Source organism: Microcaecilia unicolor, chromosome 1 (genome assembly GCF_901765095.1).
Source record: "Microcaecilia unicolor chromosome 1, aMicUni1.1, whole genome shotgun sequence".
NCBI classification, from domain to species: domain Eukaryota; kingdom Metazoa; phylum Chordata; class Amphibia; order Gymnophiona; family Siphonopidae; genus Microcaecilia; species Microcaecilia unicolor.
The window spans coordinates 639670014-639697696 of NC_044031.1; the positions used below are offsets into that span (position 1 = coordinate 639670014).

Sequence of the window (27683 nt, forward strand, 5' to 3'; positions counted from 1 at the left end):
ACAGTTATCTCACTCCAGTCAGATAACAACTAGCTGATAACAGCTTCAAGAAAGGGGTTCTTATACCCTCTCCCTGGGTTTTGGTGCCAAGTTGACAGGAACATGATGATATGGTGTTCCCCAGTGTGCCCTGCATGTTCCTATTCTGTCCTAAGTACATTAAACAACTGACCGCACAGTGAGGATGCTGGTGGATCTGCTCCTGCCTTATCTTATTTTCCCCTTACCTTTCATTGGCTGTAATATTTTTCTGATGCTGAAGAGGAGGGGGAAGCAGGTGGCTTCTGTCCAGTTGCAGCAAGACTCCTCTTCGGCTCGGCAGGTAGCGATTACTGCCTTTGTGACCTTCATTTCAAGGCATATCGGATGGCCCGTTGGTGAAGGAAAATTCGGGCCTTTGGAGCAAAGTCGCTCAGCCCTGCAGGACTGGCACCTCTTCTGCAACTGTGAAACCCTCTGGTGTCGGGCTCACGCCAGATCATGGAGCTTACTTTGCCTGACATGATCAGTGGACTCCTCAGGAAGTGCTGGTGGTAGAAACAACGCTGAGGAAAGGGAGTCTAGTCCCTCAGTCATGCGGAGGTTCGGTAGAGGGTATGTTGGGAGAAGGGGCTATTCCAAATGTCCCTCCCTTGATGAGACCCTCTGAGGTGACCCTATACCATCTGGACAGCACTGGACTCCATCTACAAAGTATGTGCAGGAATTTTCTCTCAAGTTCAGCAGCTCGCTTAAAGAATTGCCAAGTGTGAAGAGGTGTTGAAGATAAGCTGAATTTATTAGACTCTTGAATTCAGAAGTCTCAGAGTGTTCAGACAACTTTGGTTCAAGATAAACTTATGTTGCAGTGCAAAATAGGAAATGTAGATAATTTCACTAGACATTTAAATTTGTGACTTTTGAATTTTCCTAAAATTTTGACTGTTACCCCTAAAGACTTATTTTATAGGTTTTTTAAAGAAAAATTTAAGTACTCTGATTCTGGACATCCACCATTACATAAAACATATTACTTGTCAGATCCTAGACGTGTTGGTTTGCCTGTTGGCAATTCTTTGGTAGAAGTGTCTTCTGATAGTCTTAATATTACTAATGTTTTGGAAAGCTAGTTTCCCGCTCATCTTTTTCAATAATACGGTCGGGTCCACCTCTTTGCAGCACCAGCCAAATATGGTCGCCCATGTAGATGGCTGGCGCCGTTTGATTATGCCCCTCCACGTGTTATATATGTTGCCAGGTTAATTAACTGTTTAATAATAAAATGTCTATTACAAAATCTCTGCTGATTAGAAGTCGGGGGTATTCGGTTGAAATTTGTTTGACTTAGGGGGTACTTGGCTTGAAGAAGTTGGGAAACACTGCGGGGGCCCTTTTACTAAGGTGCGCTGAAAAATGGCTTGTAGTAGTGTAGGCATGGGTTTTGCGCACATGCCAATCCATTTTTCAGCGCGCCTGTGAAAAAGGCCTTTTTTTCCCCCAAAATGGACGTGCGGCAAAGTCAAAATTGCCACGCGTCCATTTTGGGTCTGAGACCTTACTGGCAGTCATTGACTTAGCGGTGAAGAATCCGGGCGGTAATGACATACGCTTGTCAAATGCCAGTTGGCCCACTTCCGTTACACGCGTCTGAAAATAAAAAATATTTTTCAGACGCGCACCAACAATGAAATTACCGCAAGAGTCATGCAGTAGTCAGGTGGTAACTCCGTTTTGGTATGTGTTGGGCATGCGTAAACGCTTACGCGGCTTAGTAAAAAGGCCCCTGTGTTAGCCGGCACTGCAAACAACACGGAAATTCGACACTGAAGCCCAGACATGACCCAGCACTGAATTTCCAGACATAACACCAATGGTTGAGTGTGGCTGGCTGAATATTGACCCTATTGTATTTTGAATTCTTGTTCTTTTTTTTTACTTGCTGATCCTCCTCCAGCTGCTTCACTCTGCTTTAGGTTTACCTTCCTCTTAATAGATATATTCTATTAAGATATTGGACAAGTTGTTTTCCCACCAACCTACTTTAGAGTAGAATAGATATAAGACGATGCCATTCTTATCATCATTTTCGAGACTCTGTCAAAACATTTCATTTCAAAGATTTTTTAAAATGGTAATTTGACCTATTATTTTGGTTTGGTTCAATTTTTTATGATGTGCGTGTTTTATATTTTATAATTTTATTTCTTGATTCTAATTTGATTTATAGTTAAAGGGCCCTGTTTACTAAAGAGTGCTAAGGGTGTGATACTGTTTTTAATGCGTGCTACACATTAGCATGTGCTAAACGCTAAAGACAATATATATTCCTATGGGTGTCTCTAGCGTTTAGTGCGTACTTATTTTAATGCACACTAAAAATGATTGCACGGCTTAATAAACAGGACCCACAAATTTTTATTGATAACTGAAGATACCATTTTTTGAGTTTTTGTTATCAATAGAAATCAAACAAAATAAAACATGGAAAAGAAAATAAGATGATACCTTTTTTATTGGACATAACTTAATGCATTTCTTGATTATCTTTCGAAGGTTGCCCTTCTTTGTCAGATCGGAAATAAGCAAATGTGCTAGCTGACAGTGTATATAAGTGAAAACATTCAAGCATTACTATAACAGTCTGACAGGGTGGGAGGATGGGGGTGGGTAAGAGGTATGCATGGGGACATCAAAGCATATCATTGATATTCTAACAGGATGGGTGTGGATAGGTGAGGGGTGGGGTGATCAACAGAGACATACAGCTTTATGGTTTATAATGGGCTAGGAACCCCAGATCCTTGTTAAGTCCTTTCTGTTGGGTGTTAAAATATTCAATCATTCTGACTTCAAAGGTCTTACGTTCTTGTATGGTTTTAAACTTAAAATAAATTATCAAATCAGAACCCGTTTTGATGATCAAATGTGGTAACAAAATTTGTCTGAGCCAATAACACAATTTTTAATTTAGCAACAGTTGATAAGAAGAAATATGAAAAACAAAATTTGGACTTACCACAGCGCCACTTACAGGAGCAGGAGCACCACCCTAAAAGAGAGATGAGATTTTAGAAAACAGAAAGGTCACAGAATAGCACATTCTTTTTATTTAGGCAACAGCAGTGTTAGAAAAGAGCTCCATGACACTGTGAGACTTCATTTCAATCTTTTTTGTTGTTGTTGTTTATTTTATAACTTTTCCATTTTGAGTTCCCAGGGGGAGGAAGCAGCCTGTGTTATCTGTTGTACAAAGTAATGGTATCATATGTTTACACATAAAATGATATCCTATATCAGATCAGATTTGTGTCGGAAGATGGGCGTCCTTCTCTTTCGATTATGACGCTGATAGTAAATTTTTTGTAGGTATATTAAAAGCAGGAAGCCGGCAAAAGAATCGGTTGGACCACTAGATGACCGAGCAGTAAAAGGGGCGATCAGGGAAGACAAAGCCATAGTGGAGAGATTAGATGAATTCTTTGCTTCAGTCTTCACCGAGGAAGATTTGGGTGGGATACCGGTGCCAGAAATGGTATTCAAAGCTGACGAGTCATTGAAACTGAATGAAATCTCTATAGACCTTGAGGATGTAATGGAGCAATTTGACAAATTGAAGAGTAGCAAATCTCCTGGACCAGATGGTATTCATCCCAGAGTACTGATAGAACTGAAAAATGAACTTCCGGAGCTATTGTTAGTAATATGTAATTTATCCTTAAAATCGAGCGTGGTACCAGGAGATTGGAGGGTGGCCAATGTAATGCCGATTTTTAAAAAAGGTTCCAGAGGAAATCCAGGAAATTATAGACCGGTGAGTCTGACGTCAGTGCTGGGCAAAATGATAGAGACTATTATAAAGAACAAAATTACAGAGCATATTCAAAAGCATGGATTAATGAGACAAAGTCAACATGGATTTAGTGAAGGGAAATCTTGCCTCACCAATCTATTACATTTCTTTGAAGGGGTGAACAAACTGACACATCTCCAGTTTAGATACTAGGTATTGCAGGGGGGTGTCATGATAATATGCCAAGACCCCACATTAAGTACCTGTTTCAGCTGCTATGCATTATCAGATAAGATAAAAGGCAAACTTAGCAAAAAGGAAAGTTCCATTCTTTCTACATTGACATATAATGGGATAGCTGTCCCCAGATGATGGGCAAGCTGCACTTGGATAGGTTTAAGATTGCATTTGGCTACTTTACTGAATGCTTCCTTAATGACACCTGGGGATACCAGATAGGTTGGTATCTGGCACTTAATGAGGTTTCAATGACACCATCTAATTCCCTAAACAAATCATTAGTAAGTTCCTTTATGGGATGCACAAAGCCATATTCCTTACTTAACAAATCCTTAATGATAGTTAAACCATTGGTATTTTGTGTGATTTGCTGGGCATGTAAATTGACAACAGTATTATAAAAATATTGCAGAGCTGTTTATTGGGCAAAATTGGCAGCAAATAGCAAATTTAATTAGAGACTCTGAATTATCACTCAGATGATGGTACAGTAGGCTAAGTACCTATCAAGGAAGTAAAGATAGCACACACTAGCCTAATCCTGAAATTAATAAGATACCTAACACCCCAAGCACTACCAGGCACCAAGGAGACAGCAGTTCAACCTGACAGATGATAACTCATGAATACTAGATCCCCAGTAGTCAGGAACTGGGTGATGATGGTCAATCAGAAACTCAGGCAGCAAGTTGCTCTTCCCATCTGGGCAAGAATAGGCAGGAAGGTGATACCACAGATTAATGAGTCTTCATCATGTAGACTCAGATCCAGCTGATGACAGTTATCTCACTCCAGTCAGATAACAACTAGCTGATAACAGCTTCAAGAAAGGGGTTCTTATACCCTCTCCCTGGGTTTTGGTGCCAGGTTGACAGGAACATGATGATATGGTGTTCCCCAGTGTGCCCTGCATGTTCCTATTCTGTCCTAAGTACATTAAACAACTGACCGCACAGTGAGGATGCTGGTGGATCTGCTCCTGCCTTATCTTATTTTCCCCTTACCTTTCATTGGCTGTAATATTTTTCTGATGCTGAAGAGGAGGGGGAAGCAGGTGGCTTCTGTCCAGTTGCAGCAAGACTCCTCTTCGGCTCGGCAGGTAGCGATTACTGCCTTTGTGACCTTCATTTCAAGGCATATCGGATGGCCCGTTGGTGAAGGAAAATTCGGGCCTTTGGAGCAAAGTCGCTCAGCCCTGCAGGACTGGCACCTCTTCTGCAACTGTGAAACCCTCTGGTGTCGGGCTCACGCCAGATCATGGAGCTTACTTTGCCTGACATGATCAGTGGACTCCTCAGGAAGTGCTGGTGGTAGAAACAACGCTGAGGAAAGGGAGTCTAGTCTCTCAGTCATGCGGAGGTTCGGTAGAGGGTATGTTGGGAGAAGGGGCTATTCCAAATGTCTCTCCCTTGATGAGACCCTCTGAGGTGACCCTATACCATCTGGACAGCACTGGACTCCATCTACAAAGTATGTGCAGGAATTTTCTCTCAAGTTCAGCAGCTCGCTTAAAGAATTGCCAAGTGTGAAGAGGTGTTGAAGATAAGCTGAATTTATTAGACTCTTGAATTCAGAAGTCTCAGAGTGTTCTGACAACTTTGGCTCAAGATAAACTTATGTTGCAGTGCAAAATAGGAAATGTAGATAATTTCACTAGACATTTAAATTTGTGACTTTTGAATTTTCCTAAAATTTTGACGGTTACCCCTAAAGACTTATTTTATAGGTTTTTTAAAGAAAAATTTAAGTACTCTGATTCTGGACATCCACCATTACATAAAACATATTACTTGTCAGATCCTAGACGTGTTGGTTTGCCTGTTGGCAATTCTTTGATAGAAGTGTCTTCTGATAGTCTTAATATTACTAATGTTTTGGAAAGCTAGTTTCCCGCTCATCTTTTTCAATAATACGGTCGGGTCCACCTCTTTGCGGCACCAGCCAAATATGGTCGCCCATGTAGATGGCTGGCGCCGTTTGATTATGCCCCTCCACGTGTTATATATGTTGCCAGGTTACTTAACTGTTTAATAATAAAATGTCTATTACAAAATCTCTGCTGATTAGAAGTCGGGGGTATTCAGTTGAAATTTGTTTGACTTAGGGGGTACTTGGCTTGAAGAAGTTGGGAAACACTGCGGGGGCCCTTTTACTAAGGTGCGCTGAAAAATGGCTTGTAGTAGTGTAGGCATGGGTTTTGCGCACATGCCAATCCATTTTTCAGCGCGCCTGTGAAAAAGGCCTTTTTTTCCCCCAAAATGGATGTGCGGCAAAGTCAAAATTGCCACGCGTCCATTTTGGGTCTGAGACCTTACTGGCAGTCATTGACTTAGCGGTGAAGAATCCGGGCGGTAATGACATACGCTTGTCAAATGCCAGTTGGCCCACTTCCGTTACACGCGTCTGAAAATAAAAAATATTTTTCAGACGCGCACCAACAATGAAATTACCGCAAGAGTCATGCAGTAGTCAGGTGGTAACTCCGTTTTGGTATGTGTTGGGCATGCGTAAACGCTTACGCGGCTTAGTAAAAAGGCCCCTGTGTTAGCCGGCACTGCAAACAACACGGAAATTCGACACTGAAGCCCAGACATGACCCAGCACTGAATTTCCAGACATAACACCAATGGTTGAGTGTGGCTGGCTGAATATTGACCCTATTGTATTTTGAATTCTTGTTCTTTTTTTTTACTTGCTGATCCTCCTCCAGCTGCTTCACTCTGCTTTAGGTTTACCTTCCTCTTAATAGATATATTCTATTAAGATATTGGACAAGTTGTTTTCCCACCAACCTACTTTAGAGTAGAATAGATATAAGACGATGCCATTCTTATCATCATTTTCGAGACTCTGTCAAAACATTTCATTTCAAAGATTTTTTAAAATGGTAATTTGACCTATTATTTTGGTTTGGTTCAATTTTTTATGATGTGCGTGTTTTATATTTTATAATTTTATTTCTTGATTCTAATTTGATTTATAGTTAAAGGGCCCTGTTTACTAAAGAGTGCTAAGGGTGTGATACTGTTTTTAATGCGTGCTACACATTAGCATGTGCTAAACGCTAAAGACAATATATTCCTATGGGTGTCTCTAGCGTTTAGTGCGTACTTATTTTAATGCACACTAAAAATGATTGCACGGCTTAATAAACAGGACCCACAAATTTTTTATTGATAACTGAAGATACCATTTTTGAGTTTTTGTTATCAATAGAAATCAAACAAAATAAAACATGGAAAAGAAAATAAGATGATACCTTTTTTATTGGACATAACTTAATGCATTTCTTGATTATCTTTCGAAGGTTGCCCTTCTTTGTCAGATCGGAAATAAGCAAATGTGCTAGCTGACAGTGTATATAAGTGAAAACATTCAAGCATTACTATAACAATCTGACAGGGTGGGAGGATGGGGGTGGGTAAGAGGTATGCATGGGGACATCAAAGCATATCATTGATATTCTAACAGGATGGGTGTGGATAGGTGAGGGGTGGGGTGATCAACAGAGACATACAGCTTTATGGTTTATAATGGGCTAGGAACCCCAGATCCTTGTTAAGTCCTTTCTGTTGGGTGTTAAAATATTCAATCATTCTGACTTCAAAGGTCTTACGTTCTTGTATGGTTTTAAACTTAAAATAAATTATCAAATCAGAACCTGTTTTGATGATCAAATGTGGTAACAAAATTTGTCTGAGCCAATAACACAATTTTTAATTTAGCAACAGTTGATAAGAAGAAAGATGAAAAACAAAATTTGGACTTACCACAGCGCCACTTACAGGAGCAATAGCACCACCCTAAAAGAAAGAATCAGGAGATTTTAGAAAACAGTTTCTTATGGGAAAGTGACAGAATAGCACAGTCATTTTATTTAGACAACAGCAGTGTTAGAAAAAAGAGCTCCTTGACACTATGAGACTTCATTTGAATCTTTTTTTGTTTGTTTGTTTGTTTATTTTATAACTTTTCTATTTTGAGTTTTTGTTGGAATCATTCTAATTAGAACTATCTTGTTAATTGCAATTTTAATTACTGATTGTAATTACTTTGGACCTTTCTGGGATTTTCACCTCTACCTCATTTGACCACAACACAATCTTGTATTTGTTATCAACCGAAATGGCAAACGCCTTTATGGTACCTTGTAAGCCACATTGAGCCTGCAAATAGGTGGGAAAATGTGGGGTATAAATGTAACAAATAAAAAGTAGGAAATGCCAGTTAAGTCAAACAGTGTTACTGCTATTTTTTTTAGATGAACCTAATACCTTCACAAGAAAATTAAATCTCCGGTGAATAACCAGGCAATGTATTATGAATAAACAACAAACCTTAAAAATAATTCTGACCTGAACATTTACATTTTAATGGAGGAAACAGCCAGTGTTATCTCTTTTAAAAAATAATGATATCATATATTTACACATAAAATGATATCCTATTTCGAGAAGGAGAGTCTGGCCGTGCGAGCAGAGCTGCAGGTTTAAGCAGCAGTGCAGAGTGAGCAGATGGCACCAGACAGCATGGGTGGAATGATGGAGCAGTGTCTTTCCAGGTGGGAGGGAGGCCTGGCAAGTCTCAGCGGCTAGCCAATAAAGCTGCAGAGGTAGACCACAGACCCTCTAGGACAGTCCAGTTGTGCTACAGCCCATGGGTAAGACTTGGAACATACTGGGGACGAAATTGGAAGAACAACTAGTGATGGGATATAGGGGTGATAGTACTACTCCCTATTTCATTGGTAATGTTCTGCTGGGGTAAGTACCACGACTTATCTGCATGATTAATTGATGTGGTACTGAAACAAATTGCATGAGATATACTTGTTGTTTATAATAGATATGTTCATTGGGACCGATATTCAGCCAGCAGCAGGCAGTGCTTTTCCCCTCTGCTGACGGCATAAAACCCAGATTCTCAATGTCAGGCCATTTCCGGCAACCGGCTCTGATTATCCGTGGTTTTTAACCGCTAAAAACATTAACTGGTTTTGTCGATATTCGGGGTTAACCGGTTAGCTTTTTAGTGGTTAAAGACAGGACAGCTATTTATACAGTCCTATTTAGCCACTAAACTTATCCAGTTAGGCGCTGAATATCAGTAACTAACCTGATAAGTAATGCAATATAGCTGGTTATGCGCTAGGCGCAAAATGGCAATATTCAGCGGAGATAACCTGTTATGTCTCACTGAATATTAGTAGTTAGGCATGATATAATATTTAACCAGCCAATGGCCGTGTCTGTCAGTTTAAATATCTTTGAATATCGGGGAAGATAGAGTTTAATATTTTCACTATTTATTTGTATTGTTAGATACGTATAAATTGAATAAACGTGTAAATACTTTTAGTCAGCCTTCTTCACAGTCACACTGCCTTCTGATTTTTTCCTAGTGGAAGGGAGGTTATTGTTGGTAAGAAAGAGAAAATACAATTTTTAATTTGGCAACTGTTGATAAGAAAAAATATGAAAAACGAAATTTGGACTTACCACAGCGCCACTTGCAGGAGCAAGAGCACCACCCTAAAAGAGAGATGAGATTTTAGAAAACAGAAAGGTCACAGAATAGGACATTCTTTTTATTTAGGCAACAGCAGTGTTAGAAAAGAGCTCCATGACACTGTGAGACTTCATTTCAATCTTTTTTGTTGTTGTTGTTTATTTTATAACTTTTCCATTTTGAGTTCCCAGGGGGAGGAAGCAGCCTGTGTTATCTGTTGTACAAAGTAATGGTATCATATGTTTACACATAAAATGATATCCTATATCAGATCAGATTTGTGTCGGAAGATGGGCGTCCTTCTCTTTCGATTATGACGCTGATAGTAAATTTATTGTAGGTATATTAAAAGCAGGAAGCCGGCAAAAGAATCGGTTGGACCACTAGATGACCGAGCAGTAAAAGGGGCGATCAGGGAAGACAAAGCCATAGTGGAGAGATTAGATGAATTCTTTGCTTCGGTCTTCACCGAGGAAGATTTGGGTGGGATACCGGTGCCAGAAATGGTATTCAAAGCTGACGAGTCATTGAAACTGAATGAAATCTCTATAGACCTTGATGATGTAATGGAGCAATTTGACAAATTGAAGAGTAGCAAATCTCCTGGACCAGATGGTATTCATCCCAGAGTACTGATAGAACTGAAAAATGAACTTCCGGAGCTATTGTTAGTAATATGTAATTTATCCTTAAAATCGAGCGTGGTACCAGGAGATTGGAGGGTGGCCAATGTAATGCCGATTTTTAAAAAAGGTTCCAGAGGAAATCCAGGAAATTATAGACCGGTGAGTCTGATGTCAGTGCTGGGCAAAATGATAGAGACTATTATAAAGAACAAAATTACAGAGCATATTCAAAAGCATGGATTAATGAGACAAAGTCAACATGGATTTAGTGAATGGAAATCTTGCCTCACCAATCTATCACATTTCTTTGAAGGGGTGAACAAACTGACACATCTCCAGTTTAGATACTAGGTATTGCAGGGGGGTGTCATGATAATATGCCAAGACCCCACATTAAGTACCTGTTTCAGCTGCTATGCATTATCAGATAAGATAAAAGGCAAACTTAGCAAAAAGGAAAGTTCCATTCTTTCTACATTGACATATAATGGGATAGCTGTCCCCAGATGATGGGCAAGCTGCACTTGGATAGGTTTAAGATTGCATTTGGCTACTTTACTGAATGCTTCCTTAATGACACCTGGGGATACCAGATAGGTTGGTATCTGGCACTTAATGAGGTTTCAATGACACCATCTAATTCCCTAAACTAATCATTAGTAAGTTCCTTTATGGGATGCACAAAGCCATATTCCTTACTTAACAAATCCTTAATGATAGTTAAACCATTGGTATTTTGTGTGATTTGCTGGGCATGTAAATTGACAACAGTATTATAAAAATATTGCAGAGCTGTTTATTGGGCAAAATTGGCAGCAAATAGCAAATATAATTAGAGACTCTGAATTATCACTCAGATGATGGTACAGTAGGCTAAGTACCTATCAAGGAAGTAAAGATAGCACACACTAGCCTAATCCTGAAATTAATAAGGTACCTAACACCCCAACTGTCCCATCCCGGGTCCTTACCGGTGCTCCCGCGGCGGGGAGCGATGATCGCCGGGGGGCGCGGGCTCCAGGGCGGCAGGGACAAGCGGTCGACGGGGCCATCATCACCGCCGGTCGCTCTGAGGCTGGCGACCGGCGGGAGCAAACGCCTGCCTCGGGGAAGGGAAGACGCCGGCCAAGATGGCGGTGCCGGCGTCGTCGGCTCCCAGGCCAGAGCAGCAGCAGGCAAGTCCCGCCCACTCACGCCGGATTGGTGCGTGGTAGGGGAGTCTCCGCCTGGTAGGCAGGACCGCCAATCCAGGCGCTCCTTGCCTACCAGGGCCGGCGGGATTGGCTCCCTTCCAGGAAGAGAAGAGATGGGCGGGGGATTTAAACCCCGAAGCAAGAAGGGCCCAGGGCTTCTGTTTCGATTGTCAGAAGCCGACGCCGTGGAGTGCAGAGACTGTGTCCCTTCGGCTAGCCGTCCTTGCTAGCTACCCCAGTGACTGTCTTCAGCTAGCCGTCCTTGCTAGCCACCTCCAGAGACTGTGTTCCTTTCAGCTAGCCGTTCTTGCTAGCCACCTCCAGAGACTGTGTTCCTTTCAGCTAGCCGTCCTTGCTAGCCACCTCCAGAGACTGTGTTCCTTTCAGCTAGCCGTCCTTGCTAGCCACCTCCAGAGACTGTGTTCCTTTCAGCTAGCCGTCCTTGCTAGCCACCTCCAGAGACTGTGTTCCTTTCAGCTAGCCGTCCTTGCTAGCCACCTCCAGAGACTGTGTTCCTTTCAGCTAGCTGTCCTTGCTAGCTACCCCAGTGTCTGTCTTCAGCTAGCCATCCTTGCTAGCCACCTCCAGACTGTGTTCCTTTCAGCTAGCCATCCTTGCTAGCCACCTCCAGAGACTGTGTTCCTTCAGCTAGCCGTCCTTGCTAGCCACCTTCAGTGATTGTGTTCTCTTCAGCTAGCCGCCCTTGCTAGCCGCCTTCAGAGACTGTGCTTTGGCAGCGCTAGCCGTCCTTGCTAGCGGCTCTGTCGAGACTGTGTTGCTGGCGTCCAGCCAGGCCGGCCGTCACCCCGCGGTTCCAGCAGTCCCGCTGGCCGCCTGCAGCTGGGGGCTCAACCCTCGGTGAACGGCGGTCGCCGCGGGTGAAGATTCGGGGTGCGCGGCAGTCCTCTGAGGTCCTACGGGCCTCAGAGAACCTAAGGGCTCACCTCTACCCAGCCCGGACACCAAGCATTACCAGGCACCAAGGAGACAGCAGTTCAACCTGACAGATGATAACTCATGAATACTAGATCCCCAGTAGTCAGGAACTGGGTGATGATGGTCAATCAGAAATTCAGGTAGCAAGTTGCTCTTCCCATCTGGGCAAGAATAGGCTTGAAGGTGATACCACAGATTAATGAGTCTTCATCATGTAGACTCAGATCCAGCTGATGACAGTTACCTCACCCCAGTCAGATAACAACTAGCTGATAACAGCTTCAAGAAAGGGGTTCTTATACCCTCTCCCTGGGTTTTGGTGCCAGGTTGACAGGAACATGATGATATGGTGTTCCCCAGTGTGCCCTGCATGTTCCTATTCTGTCCTAAGTACATTAAACAACTGACCGCACGGTGAGGATGCTGCTGGATCTGCTCCTGCCTTATCTTATTTTCCCCTTACCTTTCATTGGCTGTAATATTTTTCTGATGCTGAAGAGGAGGGGGAAGCAAGTGGCTTCTGTCCAGTTGCAGCAAGACTCCTCTTCGGCTCAGCAGGTAGCGATTACTGCCTTTGTGACCTTCATTTCAAGGCATATCGGATGGCCCGTTGGTGAAGGAAAATTTGGGCCTTTGGAGCGAAGTCGCTCAGCCCTGCAGGACCGGCACCTCTTCTGCAACCGTGAAACCCTCTGGTGTCGGGCTCACGCCAGATCATGGAGCTTACTTTGCCTGAAATGATCAGTGGACTCCTCAGGAAGTGCTGGTGGTAGAAACAACGCTGAGGAAAGGGAGTCTAGTCCCTCAGTCATGCGGAGGTTTGGTAGAGGGTATGTTGGGAGAATGGGCTATTCCAAATGTCTCTCCCTTGATGAGACCCTCTGAGGTGACCCTATACCATCAGGACAGCACTGGACTCCATCTACAAAGTATGTGCAGGAATTTTCTCTCAAGTTCAGTAGCTCGCTTAAAGAATTGCCAGAGACTGTGTTCCTTTCAGCTAGCCGTCCTTGCTAGCCACCTCCAGAGACTGTGTTCCTTTCAGCTAGCCGTCCTTGCTAGCCACCTCCAGAGACTGTGTTCCTTTCAGCTAGCCGTCCTTGCTAGCTACCCCAGTGTCTGTCTTCAGCTAGCCATCCTTGCTAGCCACCTCCAGAGACTGTGTTCCTTTCAGCTAGCCGTCCTTGCTAGCCACCTCCAGAGACTGTGTTCCTTTCAGCTAGCCGTCCTTGCTAGCCACCTCCAGAGACTGTGTTCCTTTCAGCTAGCCGTCCTTGCTAGCTACCCCAGTGTCTGTCTTCAGCTAGCCATCCTTGCTAGCCACCTCCAGAGACTGTGTTCCTTTCAGCTAGCCGTCCTTGCTAGCCACCTTCAGTGATTGTGTTCTCTTCAGCTAGCCGCCCTTGCTAGCCGCCTTCAGAGACTGTGCTTTGGCAGCGCTAGCCGTCCTTGCTAGCGGCTCTGTCGAGACTGTGTTGCTGGCGTCCAGCCAGGCCGGCCGTCACCCCGCGGTTCCAGCAGTCCCGCTGGCCGCCTGCAGCTGGGGGCTCAACCCTCGGTGAACGGCGGTCGCCGCGGGTGACGATTCGGGGTGCGCGGCAGTCCTCTGAGGTCCTACGGGCCTCAGAGAACCTAAGGGCTCACCTCTACCCAGCCCGGACACCAAGCACTACCAGGCACCAAGGAGACAGCAGTTCAACCTGACAGATGATAACTCATGAATACTAGATCCCCAGTAGTCAGGAACTGGGTGATGATGGTCAATCAGAAATTCAGGTAGCAAGTTGCTCTTCCCATCTTGGCAAGAATAGGCAGGAAGGTGATACCACAGATTAATGAGTCTTCATCATGTAGACTCAGATCCAGCTGATGACAGTTATCTCACCCCAGTCAGATAACAACTAGCTGATAACAGCTTCAAGAAAGGGGTTCTTATACCCTCTCCCTGGGTTTTGGTGCCAGGTTGACAGGAACATGATGATATGGTGTTCCCCAGTGTGCCCTGCATGTTCCTATTCTGTCCTAAGTACATTAAACAACTGACCGCACGGTGAGGATGCTGGTGGATCTGCTCCTGCCTTATCTTATTTTCCCCTTACCTTTCATTGGCTGTAATATTTTTCTGATGCTGAAGAGGAGGGGGAAGCAAGTGGCTTCTGTCCAGTTGCAGCAAGACTCCTCTTCGGCTCAGCAGGTAGCGATTACTGCCTTTGTGACCTTCATTTCAAGGCATATCGGATGGCCCGTTGGTGAAGGAAAATTCGGGCCTTTGGAGCGAAGTCGCTCAGCCCTGCAGGACCGGCACCTCTTCTGCAACTGTGAAACCCTCTGGTGTCGGGCTCACGCCAGATCATGGAGCTTACTTTGCCTGACATGATCAGTGGACTCCTCAGGAAGTGCTGGTGGTAGAAACAACGCTGAGGAAAGGGAGTCTAGTCCTTCAGTCATGCGGAGGTTTGGTAGAGGGTATGTTGGGAGAATGGGCTATTCCAAATGTCTCTCCCTTGATGAGACCCTCTGAGGTGACCCTATACCATCAGGACAGCACTGGACTCCATCTACAAAGTATGTGCAGGAATTTTCTCTCAAGTTCAGTAGCTCGCTTAAAGAATTGCCAAGTGTGAAGAGGTGTTGAAGATAAGCTGAATTTATTAGACTCTTGAATTCAGAAGTCTCAGAGTGTTCAGACAACTTTGGTTCAAGATAAACTTATGTTGCAGTGCAAAATAGGAAATGTAGATAATTTCACTAGACATTTAAATTTGTGACTTTTGAATTTTCCTAAAATTTTGACTGTTACCCCTAAAGAAAAATTTAAGTACTCTGATTCTGGAGAACAGCAAGGGAGAAGAGATGGGCTTTGAGTAAGGACTTGAAGATGGGCAGGGAGGGGGCATGGCATGAACAGTGTTATGGCGGTTTATAGCAGAACTTAATACTTGGACTAGAGAAGATGAACTCTCCAGTGAATAACCAGACAATGTTTTATGAATGAAACAACAAACCTTAAAAATAATTCTGGCTTTAACATTTACATTTTGAATGGTCCAGTGGCAGGAGTCGCGGTGTGAGCTCTTAAGCGTAAAATAAAATACCAAATCAGAATCTGATTTGATGATCAAATGTGGTAACAAAGAGAACATTTTTCTGAGACAATAGCACAATTTTAATTTGTCAACAGTTAATAAGAAGAAATATGAAAAACAAAATTTGGACTTACTGCAATGTTACCTAAAGAACCAAGAACACCACCCTAAAAGAAAGAATCAGAGAGGAGATTTTAGGAAACAGCTTCTCATGGGAAGGTCACAGAATAGCACAGTCACTTTATAGAGTACATAAGTATTGCCAAACTGGGACAGACCGAATGTTCATCAAGCCCAGCATCCTGTTTCCAAATGTGGCCAATCCAGATTACAAGTACCTAGGAAGATCCCACAACAGTAATACATTTTATGCTGCTTATCCTAGAAATAAGCAGTGGATTTTCCCCATGTCCATTTCAATAATGTCTTATGGACTTTTCTTTCAGGAAGCTATCCAAACCTTTTCAAAATCCCGCTAAGCTAACTGCTTTTACTACACTCTATAGCAATGAATTCTAGAGTTTAATTACACGTTGAGTGAAGAAATATTTTCTCTGATTTGTTTTAAATGTACTACTTTGTAGCTTCATTGCATTTCCCCCTAGTCCTAGTATTTTTGGAAAGAGTAAACAAGTGATTCATGTCTACCCATTCCACTCCACTCAATATTTTATAGACCTCTATCATATCTCCCCGCAACAGCAGTGTTAGAAAAGAGCTCCATGACACTATGAGACTTCATTTCAATCTTTTTTTGTTTTTGTTTACTTTTATAACTTTTCCACTTTGAGTCCCCTGGAGGAGGAAGCAGCCAGTGTTATTTAGTTTACAATGTAATGATATCATATGTTTACACATAAAATGATATGATCAACACATAGATGTCTGGTGACTCACCTATCTAGGGAGGCTGAAGCAGAGGGGTGGGGGATCATGGGGCAGCCCCCTCCAATGATGACACTATAGTGTATAATTTTGAAAGGCACAAAAACCTTGCCATGTGCACATGTTCCTTTACCACTGTCCCACCTATGATGATTATTTCATAAAACTTTACATAATAAAAATTAAGGGGTCCTTTTACTAAGCTGCAGTAAGCGCTTGCACATGCTTTCCATAGCTTAAAAGGCATCATTTGGGAAGTTACAAATCTGCACATGCTAATTAGAGCACTAATAATTTTTAGCTATATTTCTGTTGTAGGAGACTGTCAGGGATGGAGAGTGGGCATTCCTGTACTAATAGTGTGTCTACTTTACCACGTGCTAACTGGTTAACACAGGATTCCTGTATGAGCCCTTACCGCCTACAAAATAAGTGCTCCTACAATAATTTTGTTAAGTGGCTGCGTACTAATGGCAACATTAGTGTATGGTCATTTTCCAGCTTAGTAAACTGACCCCTAAGCGATTTGAATCATTATGGAATTCAGTTCCACCACCCAAATGATGTTAAAAACCAATAAAAATAACGTTGTAACATCATTTGGGTGGTGGAACTGAATTCCATAATGATTATAAGCATGCTCCAAGGAGAAATACACAATTATACATTAATAGGTGAAGTAAAATGTACACAATACACAGATTATGGAGTCACTTCAGGAATGGTACATTGCAATACTGAACTCTGCAAAAAAAAAAAAAAAAAAGCAATAACAAATAAAAAAATATATATGTATGTTATACCCCATGATATGAGTATTACTAGAGTTCCATTGCTAGACTATTCCAGAGGCCCTGGGGAGAAGGAAGGTCAGTGCCAGTGGGTTGGAGAGTTGGGATGGCCCTGGGTGGGAGGAAGCCCAGCCCAAGGGGAGTGGTATTCGAATAAGTTGCAGATAGAAAGGGTTTATCTATGGTGAGTGACAGCAGGGGTGGAGTTGGAGTTTAATACAAATATAAATACCCCCACCAGGACCCTTGGGAGAATTGGGAGACCCTGAAGTAAAAGACAAATACAGGCTGAGTGAAGGAGTAGTTGCTTCCCCTATAAGTGGTATGTTCATTTGGCTCAATATTCAGCCAGAAGCGGGCAGTGCTTTTGCTATTTGCTGACGGCATTAACTGGTTATATCGATATTCAGTGCTAACCGGTTAACTTTTTAGCAGTTAAAGATAGCAGAGCTATCTCTGAAAAGTGTGCTGTGAGAGCAGTTTCTACTACAGTGAGTTCAAGCAGTCTATGTTCTTTGCATCCTCAACAGCAAGATTTGGGATAACATCTGCTACATTTTCAGGCTCATTTTCGAAAGAGAAGGACGTCCATCTTTCGACACAAATCGGAAGATGTGCGTCCTTTTCACAGGGTTGTCCAAATCGGTATAATCGAAAGCCAATTTTGGACGTTCCCAACTGCTTTTCATCGCAGGGATGACCAAAGTTCAAGGGGGCGTATCAGAGGCATAGCGAAGGCGGGACTTGGGCATGCCTAACACATGGATGTCCTCGACCCATAATGGAAAAAAAGGGCATCCCTGAGAAGCACTTGGACAACTTTACCTGGTCCTGTTTTTTTTATGACCAAGGCACAAAAAAGTAGCCGAAATGACCAGATGACCACCGGAGAGAATCGGGGATGACCACCGGAGAGAATTGGGGATGACCTCCCCTTACTCCCTCAGTGGTCAGTAACCCCCTCCCACCCTCAAAAGACATCTTTCAAAATATTTTTTTGCTAGCCTCAGATGTCATACTCAGGTCCATCACAGCAGCACGCAGGTACCTGGAGCAGTTTTAGTGGGTGCAGTGCACTTCAGGCAGGCGGACCCAGGCCCATCCCCTCCAAAACCCACCAGAAACCCACTGTACCCACATCTAGGTACCCCCTTCACCCGTAAGGGCTATGGTAGTGGTGTACAGTTGTGGGTAGTGGGTTTTAGGGGGGGGGGGTTGGGGGGCTCAGCACACAAGGTAAAGGAGCTATGTTCCTGGGAGCATTTTATGAAGTCCACTGCAGTGCCCCCTAGGGTGCCCGGTTGGTGTCCTGGCATGTGTGTGGGACCAGTGCACTAGAAATGCTGGCTCCTCCCACGACCAAAGGGCTTGCATTTGGTCGTTTCTGAGATGGGCGTCCTTGGTTTCCATTATTGCTGAAAATCAGAAACGACCAAGTCTAGGAACGACCATCTCTAAGGACGACCAAAATTTCAAGATTTGGGCGTCCCCAACAGTATTATCAAAACGAAAGTTGGACGTCGATCTTGTTTCAATAATACAGGTTTCCTCACCCCTCCATCGGGACGTTTTGCGAGGACGTCCTCAACAAAACTTGGGAGTCCCTTTTGATTATGCCCTTCATTGTGTTCCAGATACACAGTAGCACACATCCTTTCTAAGACTCCTGAGGAAGGCCTTTGTGGGCCAAAACACAACTCATGTTGAGTCTTGGATGACTAATAAAAGTGTTAGTTGTGACATCGTCTGCTGCCCTTTATTTTGTCACCCTTGTTGTGACTGTTCCGTGTGTTTGACCACAAGGGTTATTGTTCTTCTGTTGCCCTGCCACACCTAAAGTTAGGCATGAAAATAACTTATGCTAGTATTCTAGAACGACAGTTCTGGCCAGAACTGCCATAATAGAATTCATGATTAGCTTGCATCATCCCAGCGCCTAACTTGGGTGTCATTTACTGAATCTACTCCTAGATGTTTAAGTGAGGGCTACATCTGACTTTCATTTAACCAGTTTTCACTAGGGCTTTTCCAATATGCCTAGAGAAAAATAATAATTTTGTGGTTGATATTCAAAAGATTTGTCTAGTTAATTAGGGATTAGAGAGGCCTCCACCTCCTAAATGGTGTTATTGTCTGAGCCAATAACACAATTTTTAATTTAGCAACAGTTGATAAGAAGAAATATGAAAAACAAAATTTGGACTTACCACAGCGCCACTTACAGGAGCAATAGCACCACCCTAAAAGAAAGAATCAGGAGATTTTAGAAAACAGTTTCTTATGGGAAAGTGACAGAATAGCACAGTCATTTTATTTAGACAACAGCAGTGTTAGAAAAAAGAGCTCCTTGACACTATGAGACTTCATTTGAATCTTTTTTTGTTTGTTTGTTTGTTTATTTTATAACTTTTCTATTTTGAGTTTTTGTTGGAATCATTCTAATTAGAACTATCTTGTTAATTGCAATTTTAATTACTGATTGTAATTACTTTGAACCTTTCTGGGATTTTCACCTCTACCTCATTTGACCACAACACAATCTTGTATTTGTTATCAACCGAAATGGCAAACGCCTTTATGGTACCTTGTAAGCCACATTGAGCCTGCAAATAGGTGGGAAAATGTGGGGTATAAATGTAACAAATAAAAAGTAGGAAATGCCAGTTAAGTCAAACAGTGTTACTGCTATTTTTTTTTAGATGAACCTAATACCTTCACAAGAAAATTAAATCTCCGGTGAATAACCAGGCAATGTATTATGAATAAACAACAAACCTTAAAAATAATTCTGACCTGAACATTTACATTTTAATGGAGGAAACAGCCAGTGTTATCTCTTTTAAAAAATAATGATATCATATATTTACACATAAAATGATATCCTATTTCGAGAAGGAGAGTCTGGCCGTGCGAGCAGAGCTGCAGGTTTAAGCAGCAGTGCAGAGTGAGCAGATGGCACCAGACAGCATGGGTGGAATGATGGAGCAGTGTCTTTCCAGGTGGGAGGGAGGCCTGGCAAGTCTCAGCGGCTAGCCAATAAAGCTGCAGAGGTAGACCACAGACCCTCTAGGACAGTCCAGTTGTGCTACAGCCCATGGGTAAGACTTGGAACATACTGGGGACGAAATTGGAAGAACAACTAGTGATGGGATATAGGGGTGATAGTACTACTCCCTATTTCATTGGTAATGTTCTGCTGGGGTAAGTACCACGACTTATCTGCATGATTAATTGATGTGGTACTGAAACAAATTGCATGAGATATACTTGTTGTTTATAATAGACATGTTCATTGGGACCGATATTCAGCCAGCAGGAGGCAGTGCTTTTCCCCTCTGCTGACGGCATAAAACCCAGATTCTCAATGTCAGGCCATTTCCGGCAACCGGCTCTGATTATCCGTGGTTTTTAACCGCTAAAAACATTAACTGGTTTTGTCGATATTCGTGGTTAACCGGTTAACTTTTTAGTGGTTAAAGACAGGACAGCTATTTATACAGTCCTATTTAGCCACTAAACTTATCCAGTTAGGCTCTGAATATCGGTAACTAACCTGATAAGTAATGCAATATAGCTGGTTATGCGCTAGGCGCAAAATGGCAATATTCAGCGGAGATAACCTGTTATGTCTCACTGAATATTAGTAGTTAGGCATGATATAATATTTAACCAGCCAATGGCCGTGTCTGTCAGTTTAAATATCTTTGAATATCGGGGAAGATAGAGTTTAATATTTTCACTATTTATTTGTATTGTTAGATGCGTATAAATTGAATAAACTTGTAAATACTTTTAGTCAGCCTTCTTCACAGTCACACTGCCTTCTGATTTTTTCCTAGTGGAAGGGAGGTTATTGTTGGTAAGAAAGAGAAAATACAATTTTTAATTTGGCAACTGTTGATAAGAAAAAATATGAAAAACGAAATTTGGACTTACCACAGCGCCACTTCCAGGAGCAAGAGCACCACCCTAAAAGAGAGATGAGATTTTAGAAAACAGAAAGGTCACAGAATAGCACATTCTTTTTATTTAGGCAACAGCAGTGTTAGAAAAGAGCTCCATGACACTGTGAGACTTCATTTCAATCTTTTTTGTTGTTGTTGTTTATTTTATAACTTTTCCATTTGAGTTCCCAGGGGGAGGAAGCAGCCTGTGTTATCTGTTGTACAAAGTAATGGTATCATATGTTTACACATAAAATGATATCCTATATCAGATCAGATTTGTGTCGGAAGATGGGCGTCCTTCTCTTTCGATTATGATGCTGAGAGTAAATTTTTTTTAGGTATATTAAAAGCAGGAAGCCAGCAAAAGAATCGGTTGGACCACTAGATGACCGAGCAGTAAAAGGGACGATCAGGGAAGACAAAGCCATAGCGGAGAGATTAGATGAATTCTTTGCTTCGGTCTTCACCGAGGAAGATTTGGGTGGGATACCGGTGCCAGAAATTGTTTTCAAAGCTGACGAGTCAGAGAAACTGAATGAAATCTCTATAGACCTTGAGGATGTAATGGAGCAATTTGACAAATTGAAGAGTAGCAAATCTCCTGGACCAGATGGTATTCATCCCAGAGTACTGATAGAACTGAAAAATGAACTTCCGGAGCTATTGTTAGTAATATGTGATTTATCCTTAAAATCGAGCGTGGTACCAGGAGATTGGAGGGTGGCCAATGTAATGCCGATTTTTAAAAAAGGTTCCAGAGGAAATCTAGGAAATTATAGACCGGTGAGTCTGACTTCAGTGCTGGGCAAAATGATAGAGACTATTATAAAGAACAAAATTACAGAGCATATTCAAAAGCATGGATTAATGAGACAAAGTCAACATGGATTTAGTGAAGGGAAATCTTGCCTCACCAATCTATTACATTTCTTTGAAGGGGTGAACAAACTGACACATCTCCAGTTTAGATACTAGGTATTGCAGGGGGGTGTCATGATAATATGCCAAGACCCCACATTAAGTACCTGTTTCAGCTGCTATACATTATCAGATAAGATAAAAGGCAAACTTAGCAAAAAGGAAATTTCCATTCTTTCTACATTGACATATAATGGGATAGCTGTCCCCAGATGATGGGCAAGCTGCACTTGGATAGGTTTAAGATTGCATTTGGCTACTTTACTGAATGCTTCCTTAATGACACCTGGGGATACCAGATAGGTTGGTATCTGGCACTTAATGAGGTTTCAATGACACCATCTAATTCCCTAAACTAATCATTAGTAAGTTCCTTTATGGGATGCACAAAGCCATATTCCTTACTTAACAAATCCTTAAAGATAGTTAAACCATTGGTATTTTGTGTGATTTGCTGGGCATGTAAATTGACAACAGTATTATAAAAATATTGCAGAGCTGTTTATTGGGCAAAATTGGCAGCAAATAGCAAATATAATTAGAGACTCTGAATTATCACTCAGATGATGGTACAGTAGGCTAAGTACCTATCAAGGAAGTAAAGATAGCACACACTAGCCTAATCCTGAAATTAATAAGATACCTAACACCCCAAGCACTACCAGGCACCAAGGAGACAGCAGTTCAACCTGACAGATGATAAGTCATGAATACTAGATCCCCAGTAGTCAGGAACTGGGTGATGATGGTCAATCAGAAACTCAGGCAGCAAGTTGCTCTTCCCATCTGGGCAAGAATAGGCAGGAAGGTGATACCACAGATTAATGAGTCTTCATCATGTAGACTCAGATCCAGCTGATGACAGTTATCTCACTCCAGTCAGATAACAACTAGCTGATAACAGCTTCAAGAAAGGGGTTCTTATACCCTCTCCCTGGGTTTTGGTGCCAGGTTGACAGGAACATGATGATATGGTGTTCCCCAGTGTGCCCTGCATGTTCCTATTCTGTCCTAAGTACATTAAACAACTGACCGCACAGTGAGGATGCTGGTGGATCTGCTCCTGCCTTATCTTATTTTCCCCTTACCTTTCATTGGCTGTAATATTTTTCTGATGCTGAAGAGGAGGGGGAAACAAGTGGCTTCTGTCCAGTTGCAGCAAGACTCCTCTTCAGCTCGGCAGGTAGCGATTACTGCCTTTGTGACCTTCATTTCAAGGCATATCGGATGGCTCGTTGGTGAAGGAAAATTCGGGCCTTTGGCGCGAAGTCGCTCAGCCCTGCAGGACCGGCACCTCTTCTGCAACCATGAAACCCTCTGGTGTCGGGCTCACGCCAGATCATGGAGCTTACTTTGCCTGACATGATCAGTGGACTCCTCAGGAAGTGCTGGTGGTGGAAACAACGCTGAGGAAAGGGATTCTAGTCCCTCAGTCATGCGGAGGTTCGGTAGAGGGTATGTTGGGAGAAGGGGCTATTCCAAATGTCCCTCCCTTGATGAGACCCTCTGAGGTGACCCTATACCATCTGGACAGCACTGGACTCCATCTACAAAGTATGTGCAGGAATTTTCTCTCAAGTTCAGCAGCTCGCTTAAAGAATTGCCAAGTGTGAAGAGGTGTTGAAGATAAGCTGAATTTATTAGATTCTTGAATTCAGAAGTCTCAGAGTGTTCAGACAACTTTGGTTCAAGATAAACTTATGTTGCAGTGCAAAATAGGAAATGTAGATAATTTCATTAGACATTTAAATTTGTGACTTTTGAATTTTCCTAAAATTTTGACTGTTACCCCTAAAGACTTATTTTATAGGTTTTTTAAAGAAAAATTTAAGTACTCTGATTCTGGAGAACAGCAAGGGAGAAGAGATGGGCTTTGAGTAAGGACTTGAAGATGGGCAGGGAGGGGGCATGGCATGAACAGTGTTATGGCGGTTTATAGCAGAACTTAATACTTGGACTAGAGAAGATGAACTCTCCAGTGAATAACCAGACAATGGTTTATGAATGAAACAACAAACCTTAAAATAATTCTGGCTTTAACATTTACATTTTGAATGGTCCAGTGGCAGGAGTCGCGGTGTGAGCTCTTAAGCGTAAAATAAAATACCAAATCAGAACCTGATTTGATGATCAAATGTGGTAACAAAGAGAACATTTTTCTGAGACAATAGCACAATTTTAATTTGTCAACAGTTAATAAGAAGAAATATGAAAAACAAAATTTGGACTTACTGCAATGTTACCTAAAGAACCAAGAACACCACCCTAAAAGAAAGAATCAGAGAGGAGATTTTAGAAAACAGCTTCTCATGGGAAGGTCACAGAATAGCACAGTCACTTTATAGAGTACATAAGTATTGCCAAACTGAGACAGACCGAATGTTCATCAAGCCCAGCATCCTGTTTCCAAATGTGGCCAATCCAGATTACAAGTACCTAGGAAGATCCCACAACAGTAATACATTTTATGCTGCTTATCCTAGAAATAAGCAGTGGATTTTCCCCATGTCCATTTTAATAATGTCTTATGGACTTTTCTTTCAGGAAGCTATCCAAACCTTTTCAAAATCCCGCTAAGCTACCTGCTTTTGCTACAATCTCTGGCAACATCCAAACCTTTTCAAAATCCCGCTAAGCTAACTGCTTTTACTACACTCTATAGCAATGAATTCTAGAGTTTAATTACACGTTGAGTGAAGAAATATTTTCTCTGATTGGTTTTAAATGTACTACTTTGTAGCTTCATTGCATTTCCCTCTAGTCCTAGTATTTTTGGAAAGAGTAAACAAGTGATTCATGTCTACCCATTCCACTCCACTCATTATTTTATAGACCTCTATCATATCTCCCCGCAACAGCAGTGTTAGAAAAGAGCTCCATGACACTATGAGACTTCATTTCAATCTTTTTTTGTTTTTGTTTACTTTTATAACTTTTCCACTTTGAGTCCCCTGGAGGAGGAAGCAGCCAGTGTTATTTATTTTACAATGTAATGATATCATATGTTTACACATAAAATGATATGATCAACACATAGATGTCTGGTGACTCACCTATCTAGGGAGGCTGAAGCAGAGGGGTGGGGGATCATGGGGCAGCCCCCTCCAATGATGACACTATAGTGTATAATTTTGAAAGGCACAAAAACCTTGCCATGTGCACATGTTCCTTTACCACTGTCCCACCTATGATGATTATTTCATAAAACTTTACATAATAAAAATTAAGGGGTCCTTTTACTAAGCTGCAGTAAGCGCTAGCACATGCTTTCCATAGCTTAAAAGGCATCATTTGGGAAGTTACAAATCTGCACATGCTAATTAGAGCACTAATAATTTTTAGCTATATTTCTGTTGTAGGAGACTGTCAGGGATGGAGAGTGGGCATTCCTGTACTAATAGTGTGTCTACTTTACCACGTGCTAACTGGTTAACACAGGATTCCTGTATGAGCCCTTACCGCCTACAAAATAAGTGCTCCTACAATAATTTTGTTAAGTGGCTGCGTACTAATGGCAACATTAGTGTATGGTCATTTTCCAGCTTAGTAAACTGACCCCTAAGCGATTTGAATCATTATGGAATTCAGTTCCACCACCCAAATGATGTTAAAAACCAATAAAATAACGTTGTAACATCATTTGGGTGGTGGAACTGAATTCCATAATGATTATAAGCATGCTCCAAGGAGAAATACACAATTATACATTAATAGGTGAAGTAAAATGTACACAATACACAGATTATGGAGTCACTTCAGGAATGGTACATTGCAATACTGAACTCTGCAAAAAAAAAAAAAAAAAAGCAATAACAAATAAAAAAATATATATGTATGTAATACCCCATGATATGAGTATTACTAGAGTTCCATTGCTAGACTATTCCAGAGGCCCTGGGGAGAAGGAAGGTCAGTGCCAGTGGGTTGGAGAGTTGGGATGGCCCTGGGTGGGAGGAAGCCCAGCCCAAGGGGAGTGGTATTCGAATAAGTTGCAGATAGAAAGGGTTTATCTATGGTGAGTGACAGCAGGGGTGGAGTTGGGTTTTGGTAGAGTGCTCGGAAAGAAAGGGGCGGATTTTACGGATGTTGTAAAGAAAGAAACGACAGGTCTTGGCGGTCTGCTGGATATGAGCAGAGAAGGAGAGAGAAGAGTCAAAGATGACCCCAAGGTTTCGAGCTGAGGAGACAGGGAGAATGAGAGAGCCATCAACAGAAATAGAAAAGGGGGGGAGCGGGGAGGTGGGTTTGGTAGTTATGTCTCATTGAACATTAACATCAAAATATGACTACAGAGGTAGAAGATGATGATCCAGACTTCAATTGATTATATGCACATACACGGACACACAGATACCACCTTATTATGTAAAATATATAAAATTAATGGCATGATAGCTTGTGAAACTTGTAAATTAGTCTTACCAAAGCACCGCCCAACTTCAAGAAGTCTAAAAGCTAAATAAAAGAGAAACAACAGTGAATTAAAAGTAAATCTCCAACTAGTCCATTTACTGAGTGGTAGTACTGCACTATGTCAATTCCCACCCTGATCCCCCAGCTGTTTTAAGCTCCCCTGGTCATCCAAGGCTTAGGATGCTTCAGATGCATCATTCACAACCCATGGGAGAGAAGGAGTTGTTGCTGTTCCTCAAGGGTGATACCAGGTGGAGGGATTTAAGACCCTTGATGTCAGGGCTGTAGAAGAAGTCATGGCATATAGTCCTAGCTGGAGGAGTGTCACTGCAAAGACCAGACTAGGTACATTGACTGGTGGGGGTGAAGTGGGTTAAAATCCTCGAACAGCTGTGAAGGAAGGCTCTTGGTGCCAGCATTGAAGCTCCTCAAACTCCTTCCAATCTCTTCTATTCCAGTAGGATCCTCTGGGGGCAGTCTCTAAGTTAAAACGTTCTTTCCCGGATTCTATATGTGGTGCCCAAAGTCGGTCTTGGAAATTTGGGAGCAGATCACAGATCTGTGCATAAACTAATTAGTTAATTAGGCATTAACAATCAATAAGTGGCATTAACAAGCGCTTAAATGGCAAAAATTAGAAGTTGTGCGTGGCTCTGCTCCATGCCCAAATCTATGACAGCAGACTAAAGTTCATAGTGCGCTACTGAAAAGGGAGCATGGTCATGGGAAGGGCACGGACAGATTAAGGATGTTCGCAGAATTTAGTGGTGATGTTATACAGTAAAGTTATTTACGTGCCCAGCTGCCATTAGTTGCACGCTAGCATTTACACCGGCTTTCAGCAGACATAAGTGCCATGCCCAAAGTTAGATGCAAGGTCCACGGTAAGCTCATATTAGCTTTATTGGATTACTGCAATTCTCTGTACCCAAGTATAACTGTTAGGTTGATTCATAAAATTTCAACTGATTCAGAATTCAGCTGCTAGACTTATCTTCTGTAAGTTCCATAATGACCATCTGACTCCTCAATTGGGGGAGTTGCATTGGCTGCCGGTATAGACTAGGATTCATTTTAAGGTATTATGCCTAGTTTTAAAAGTTTTTGGAAGGTAATTTTTCTGAGGGATTGTCCCAATCATTGATAATTCTCAATTCTATTGTGACTACTAGGCGTTGCAATCAACTACTTCTGGCTTTTTCATCTTTTAAGTTTGTTAGATTCAAGGTTTTATTTTCTCATTCTTTGTTGTTTTTGGCTGTTCGCTTATAGAATAATCTTCCTTTAGAATTACGTTTGATGAAGTATTGCTATTCCTTTCATAAAGCTTTGAAAATGTATATGCTTTGAGTTTAGTAGTTCTCAGTTTAT

At 42.0% G+C, this 27683-nt stretch overlaps 1 protein-coding gene across 1 annotated transcript in view; it reads right to left on the reverse strand.

The window, feature by feature from the left end:
- LOC115482132 (glycine-rich cell wall structural protein-like) overlaps positions 1-27683 on the reverse strand; it is a gene marked incomplete in the record, with an annotated part of 302370 nt that overhangs the window by 133719 nt on the left and 140968 nt on the right. Inside the window, 8 exon segments of the mRNA XM_030221707.1 lie at positions 2996-3028; positions 7780-7812; positions 9508-9540; positions 15493-15525; positions 19242-19274; positions 20971-21003; positions 24132-24164; positions 26322-26354. Of these exon segments, the coding sequence (XP_030077567.1) occupies positions 2996-3028; positions 7780-7812; positions 9508-9540; positions 15493-15525; positions 19242-19274; positions 20971-21003; positions 24132-24164; positions 26322-26354 (264 nt within the window).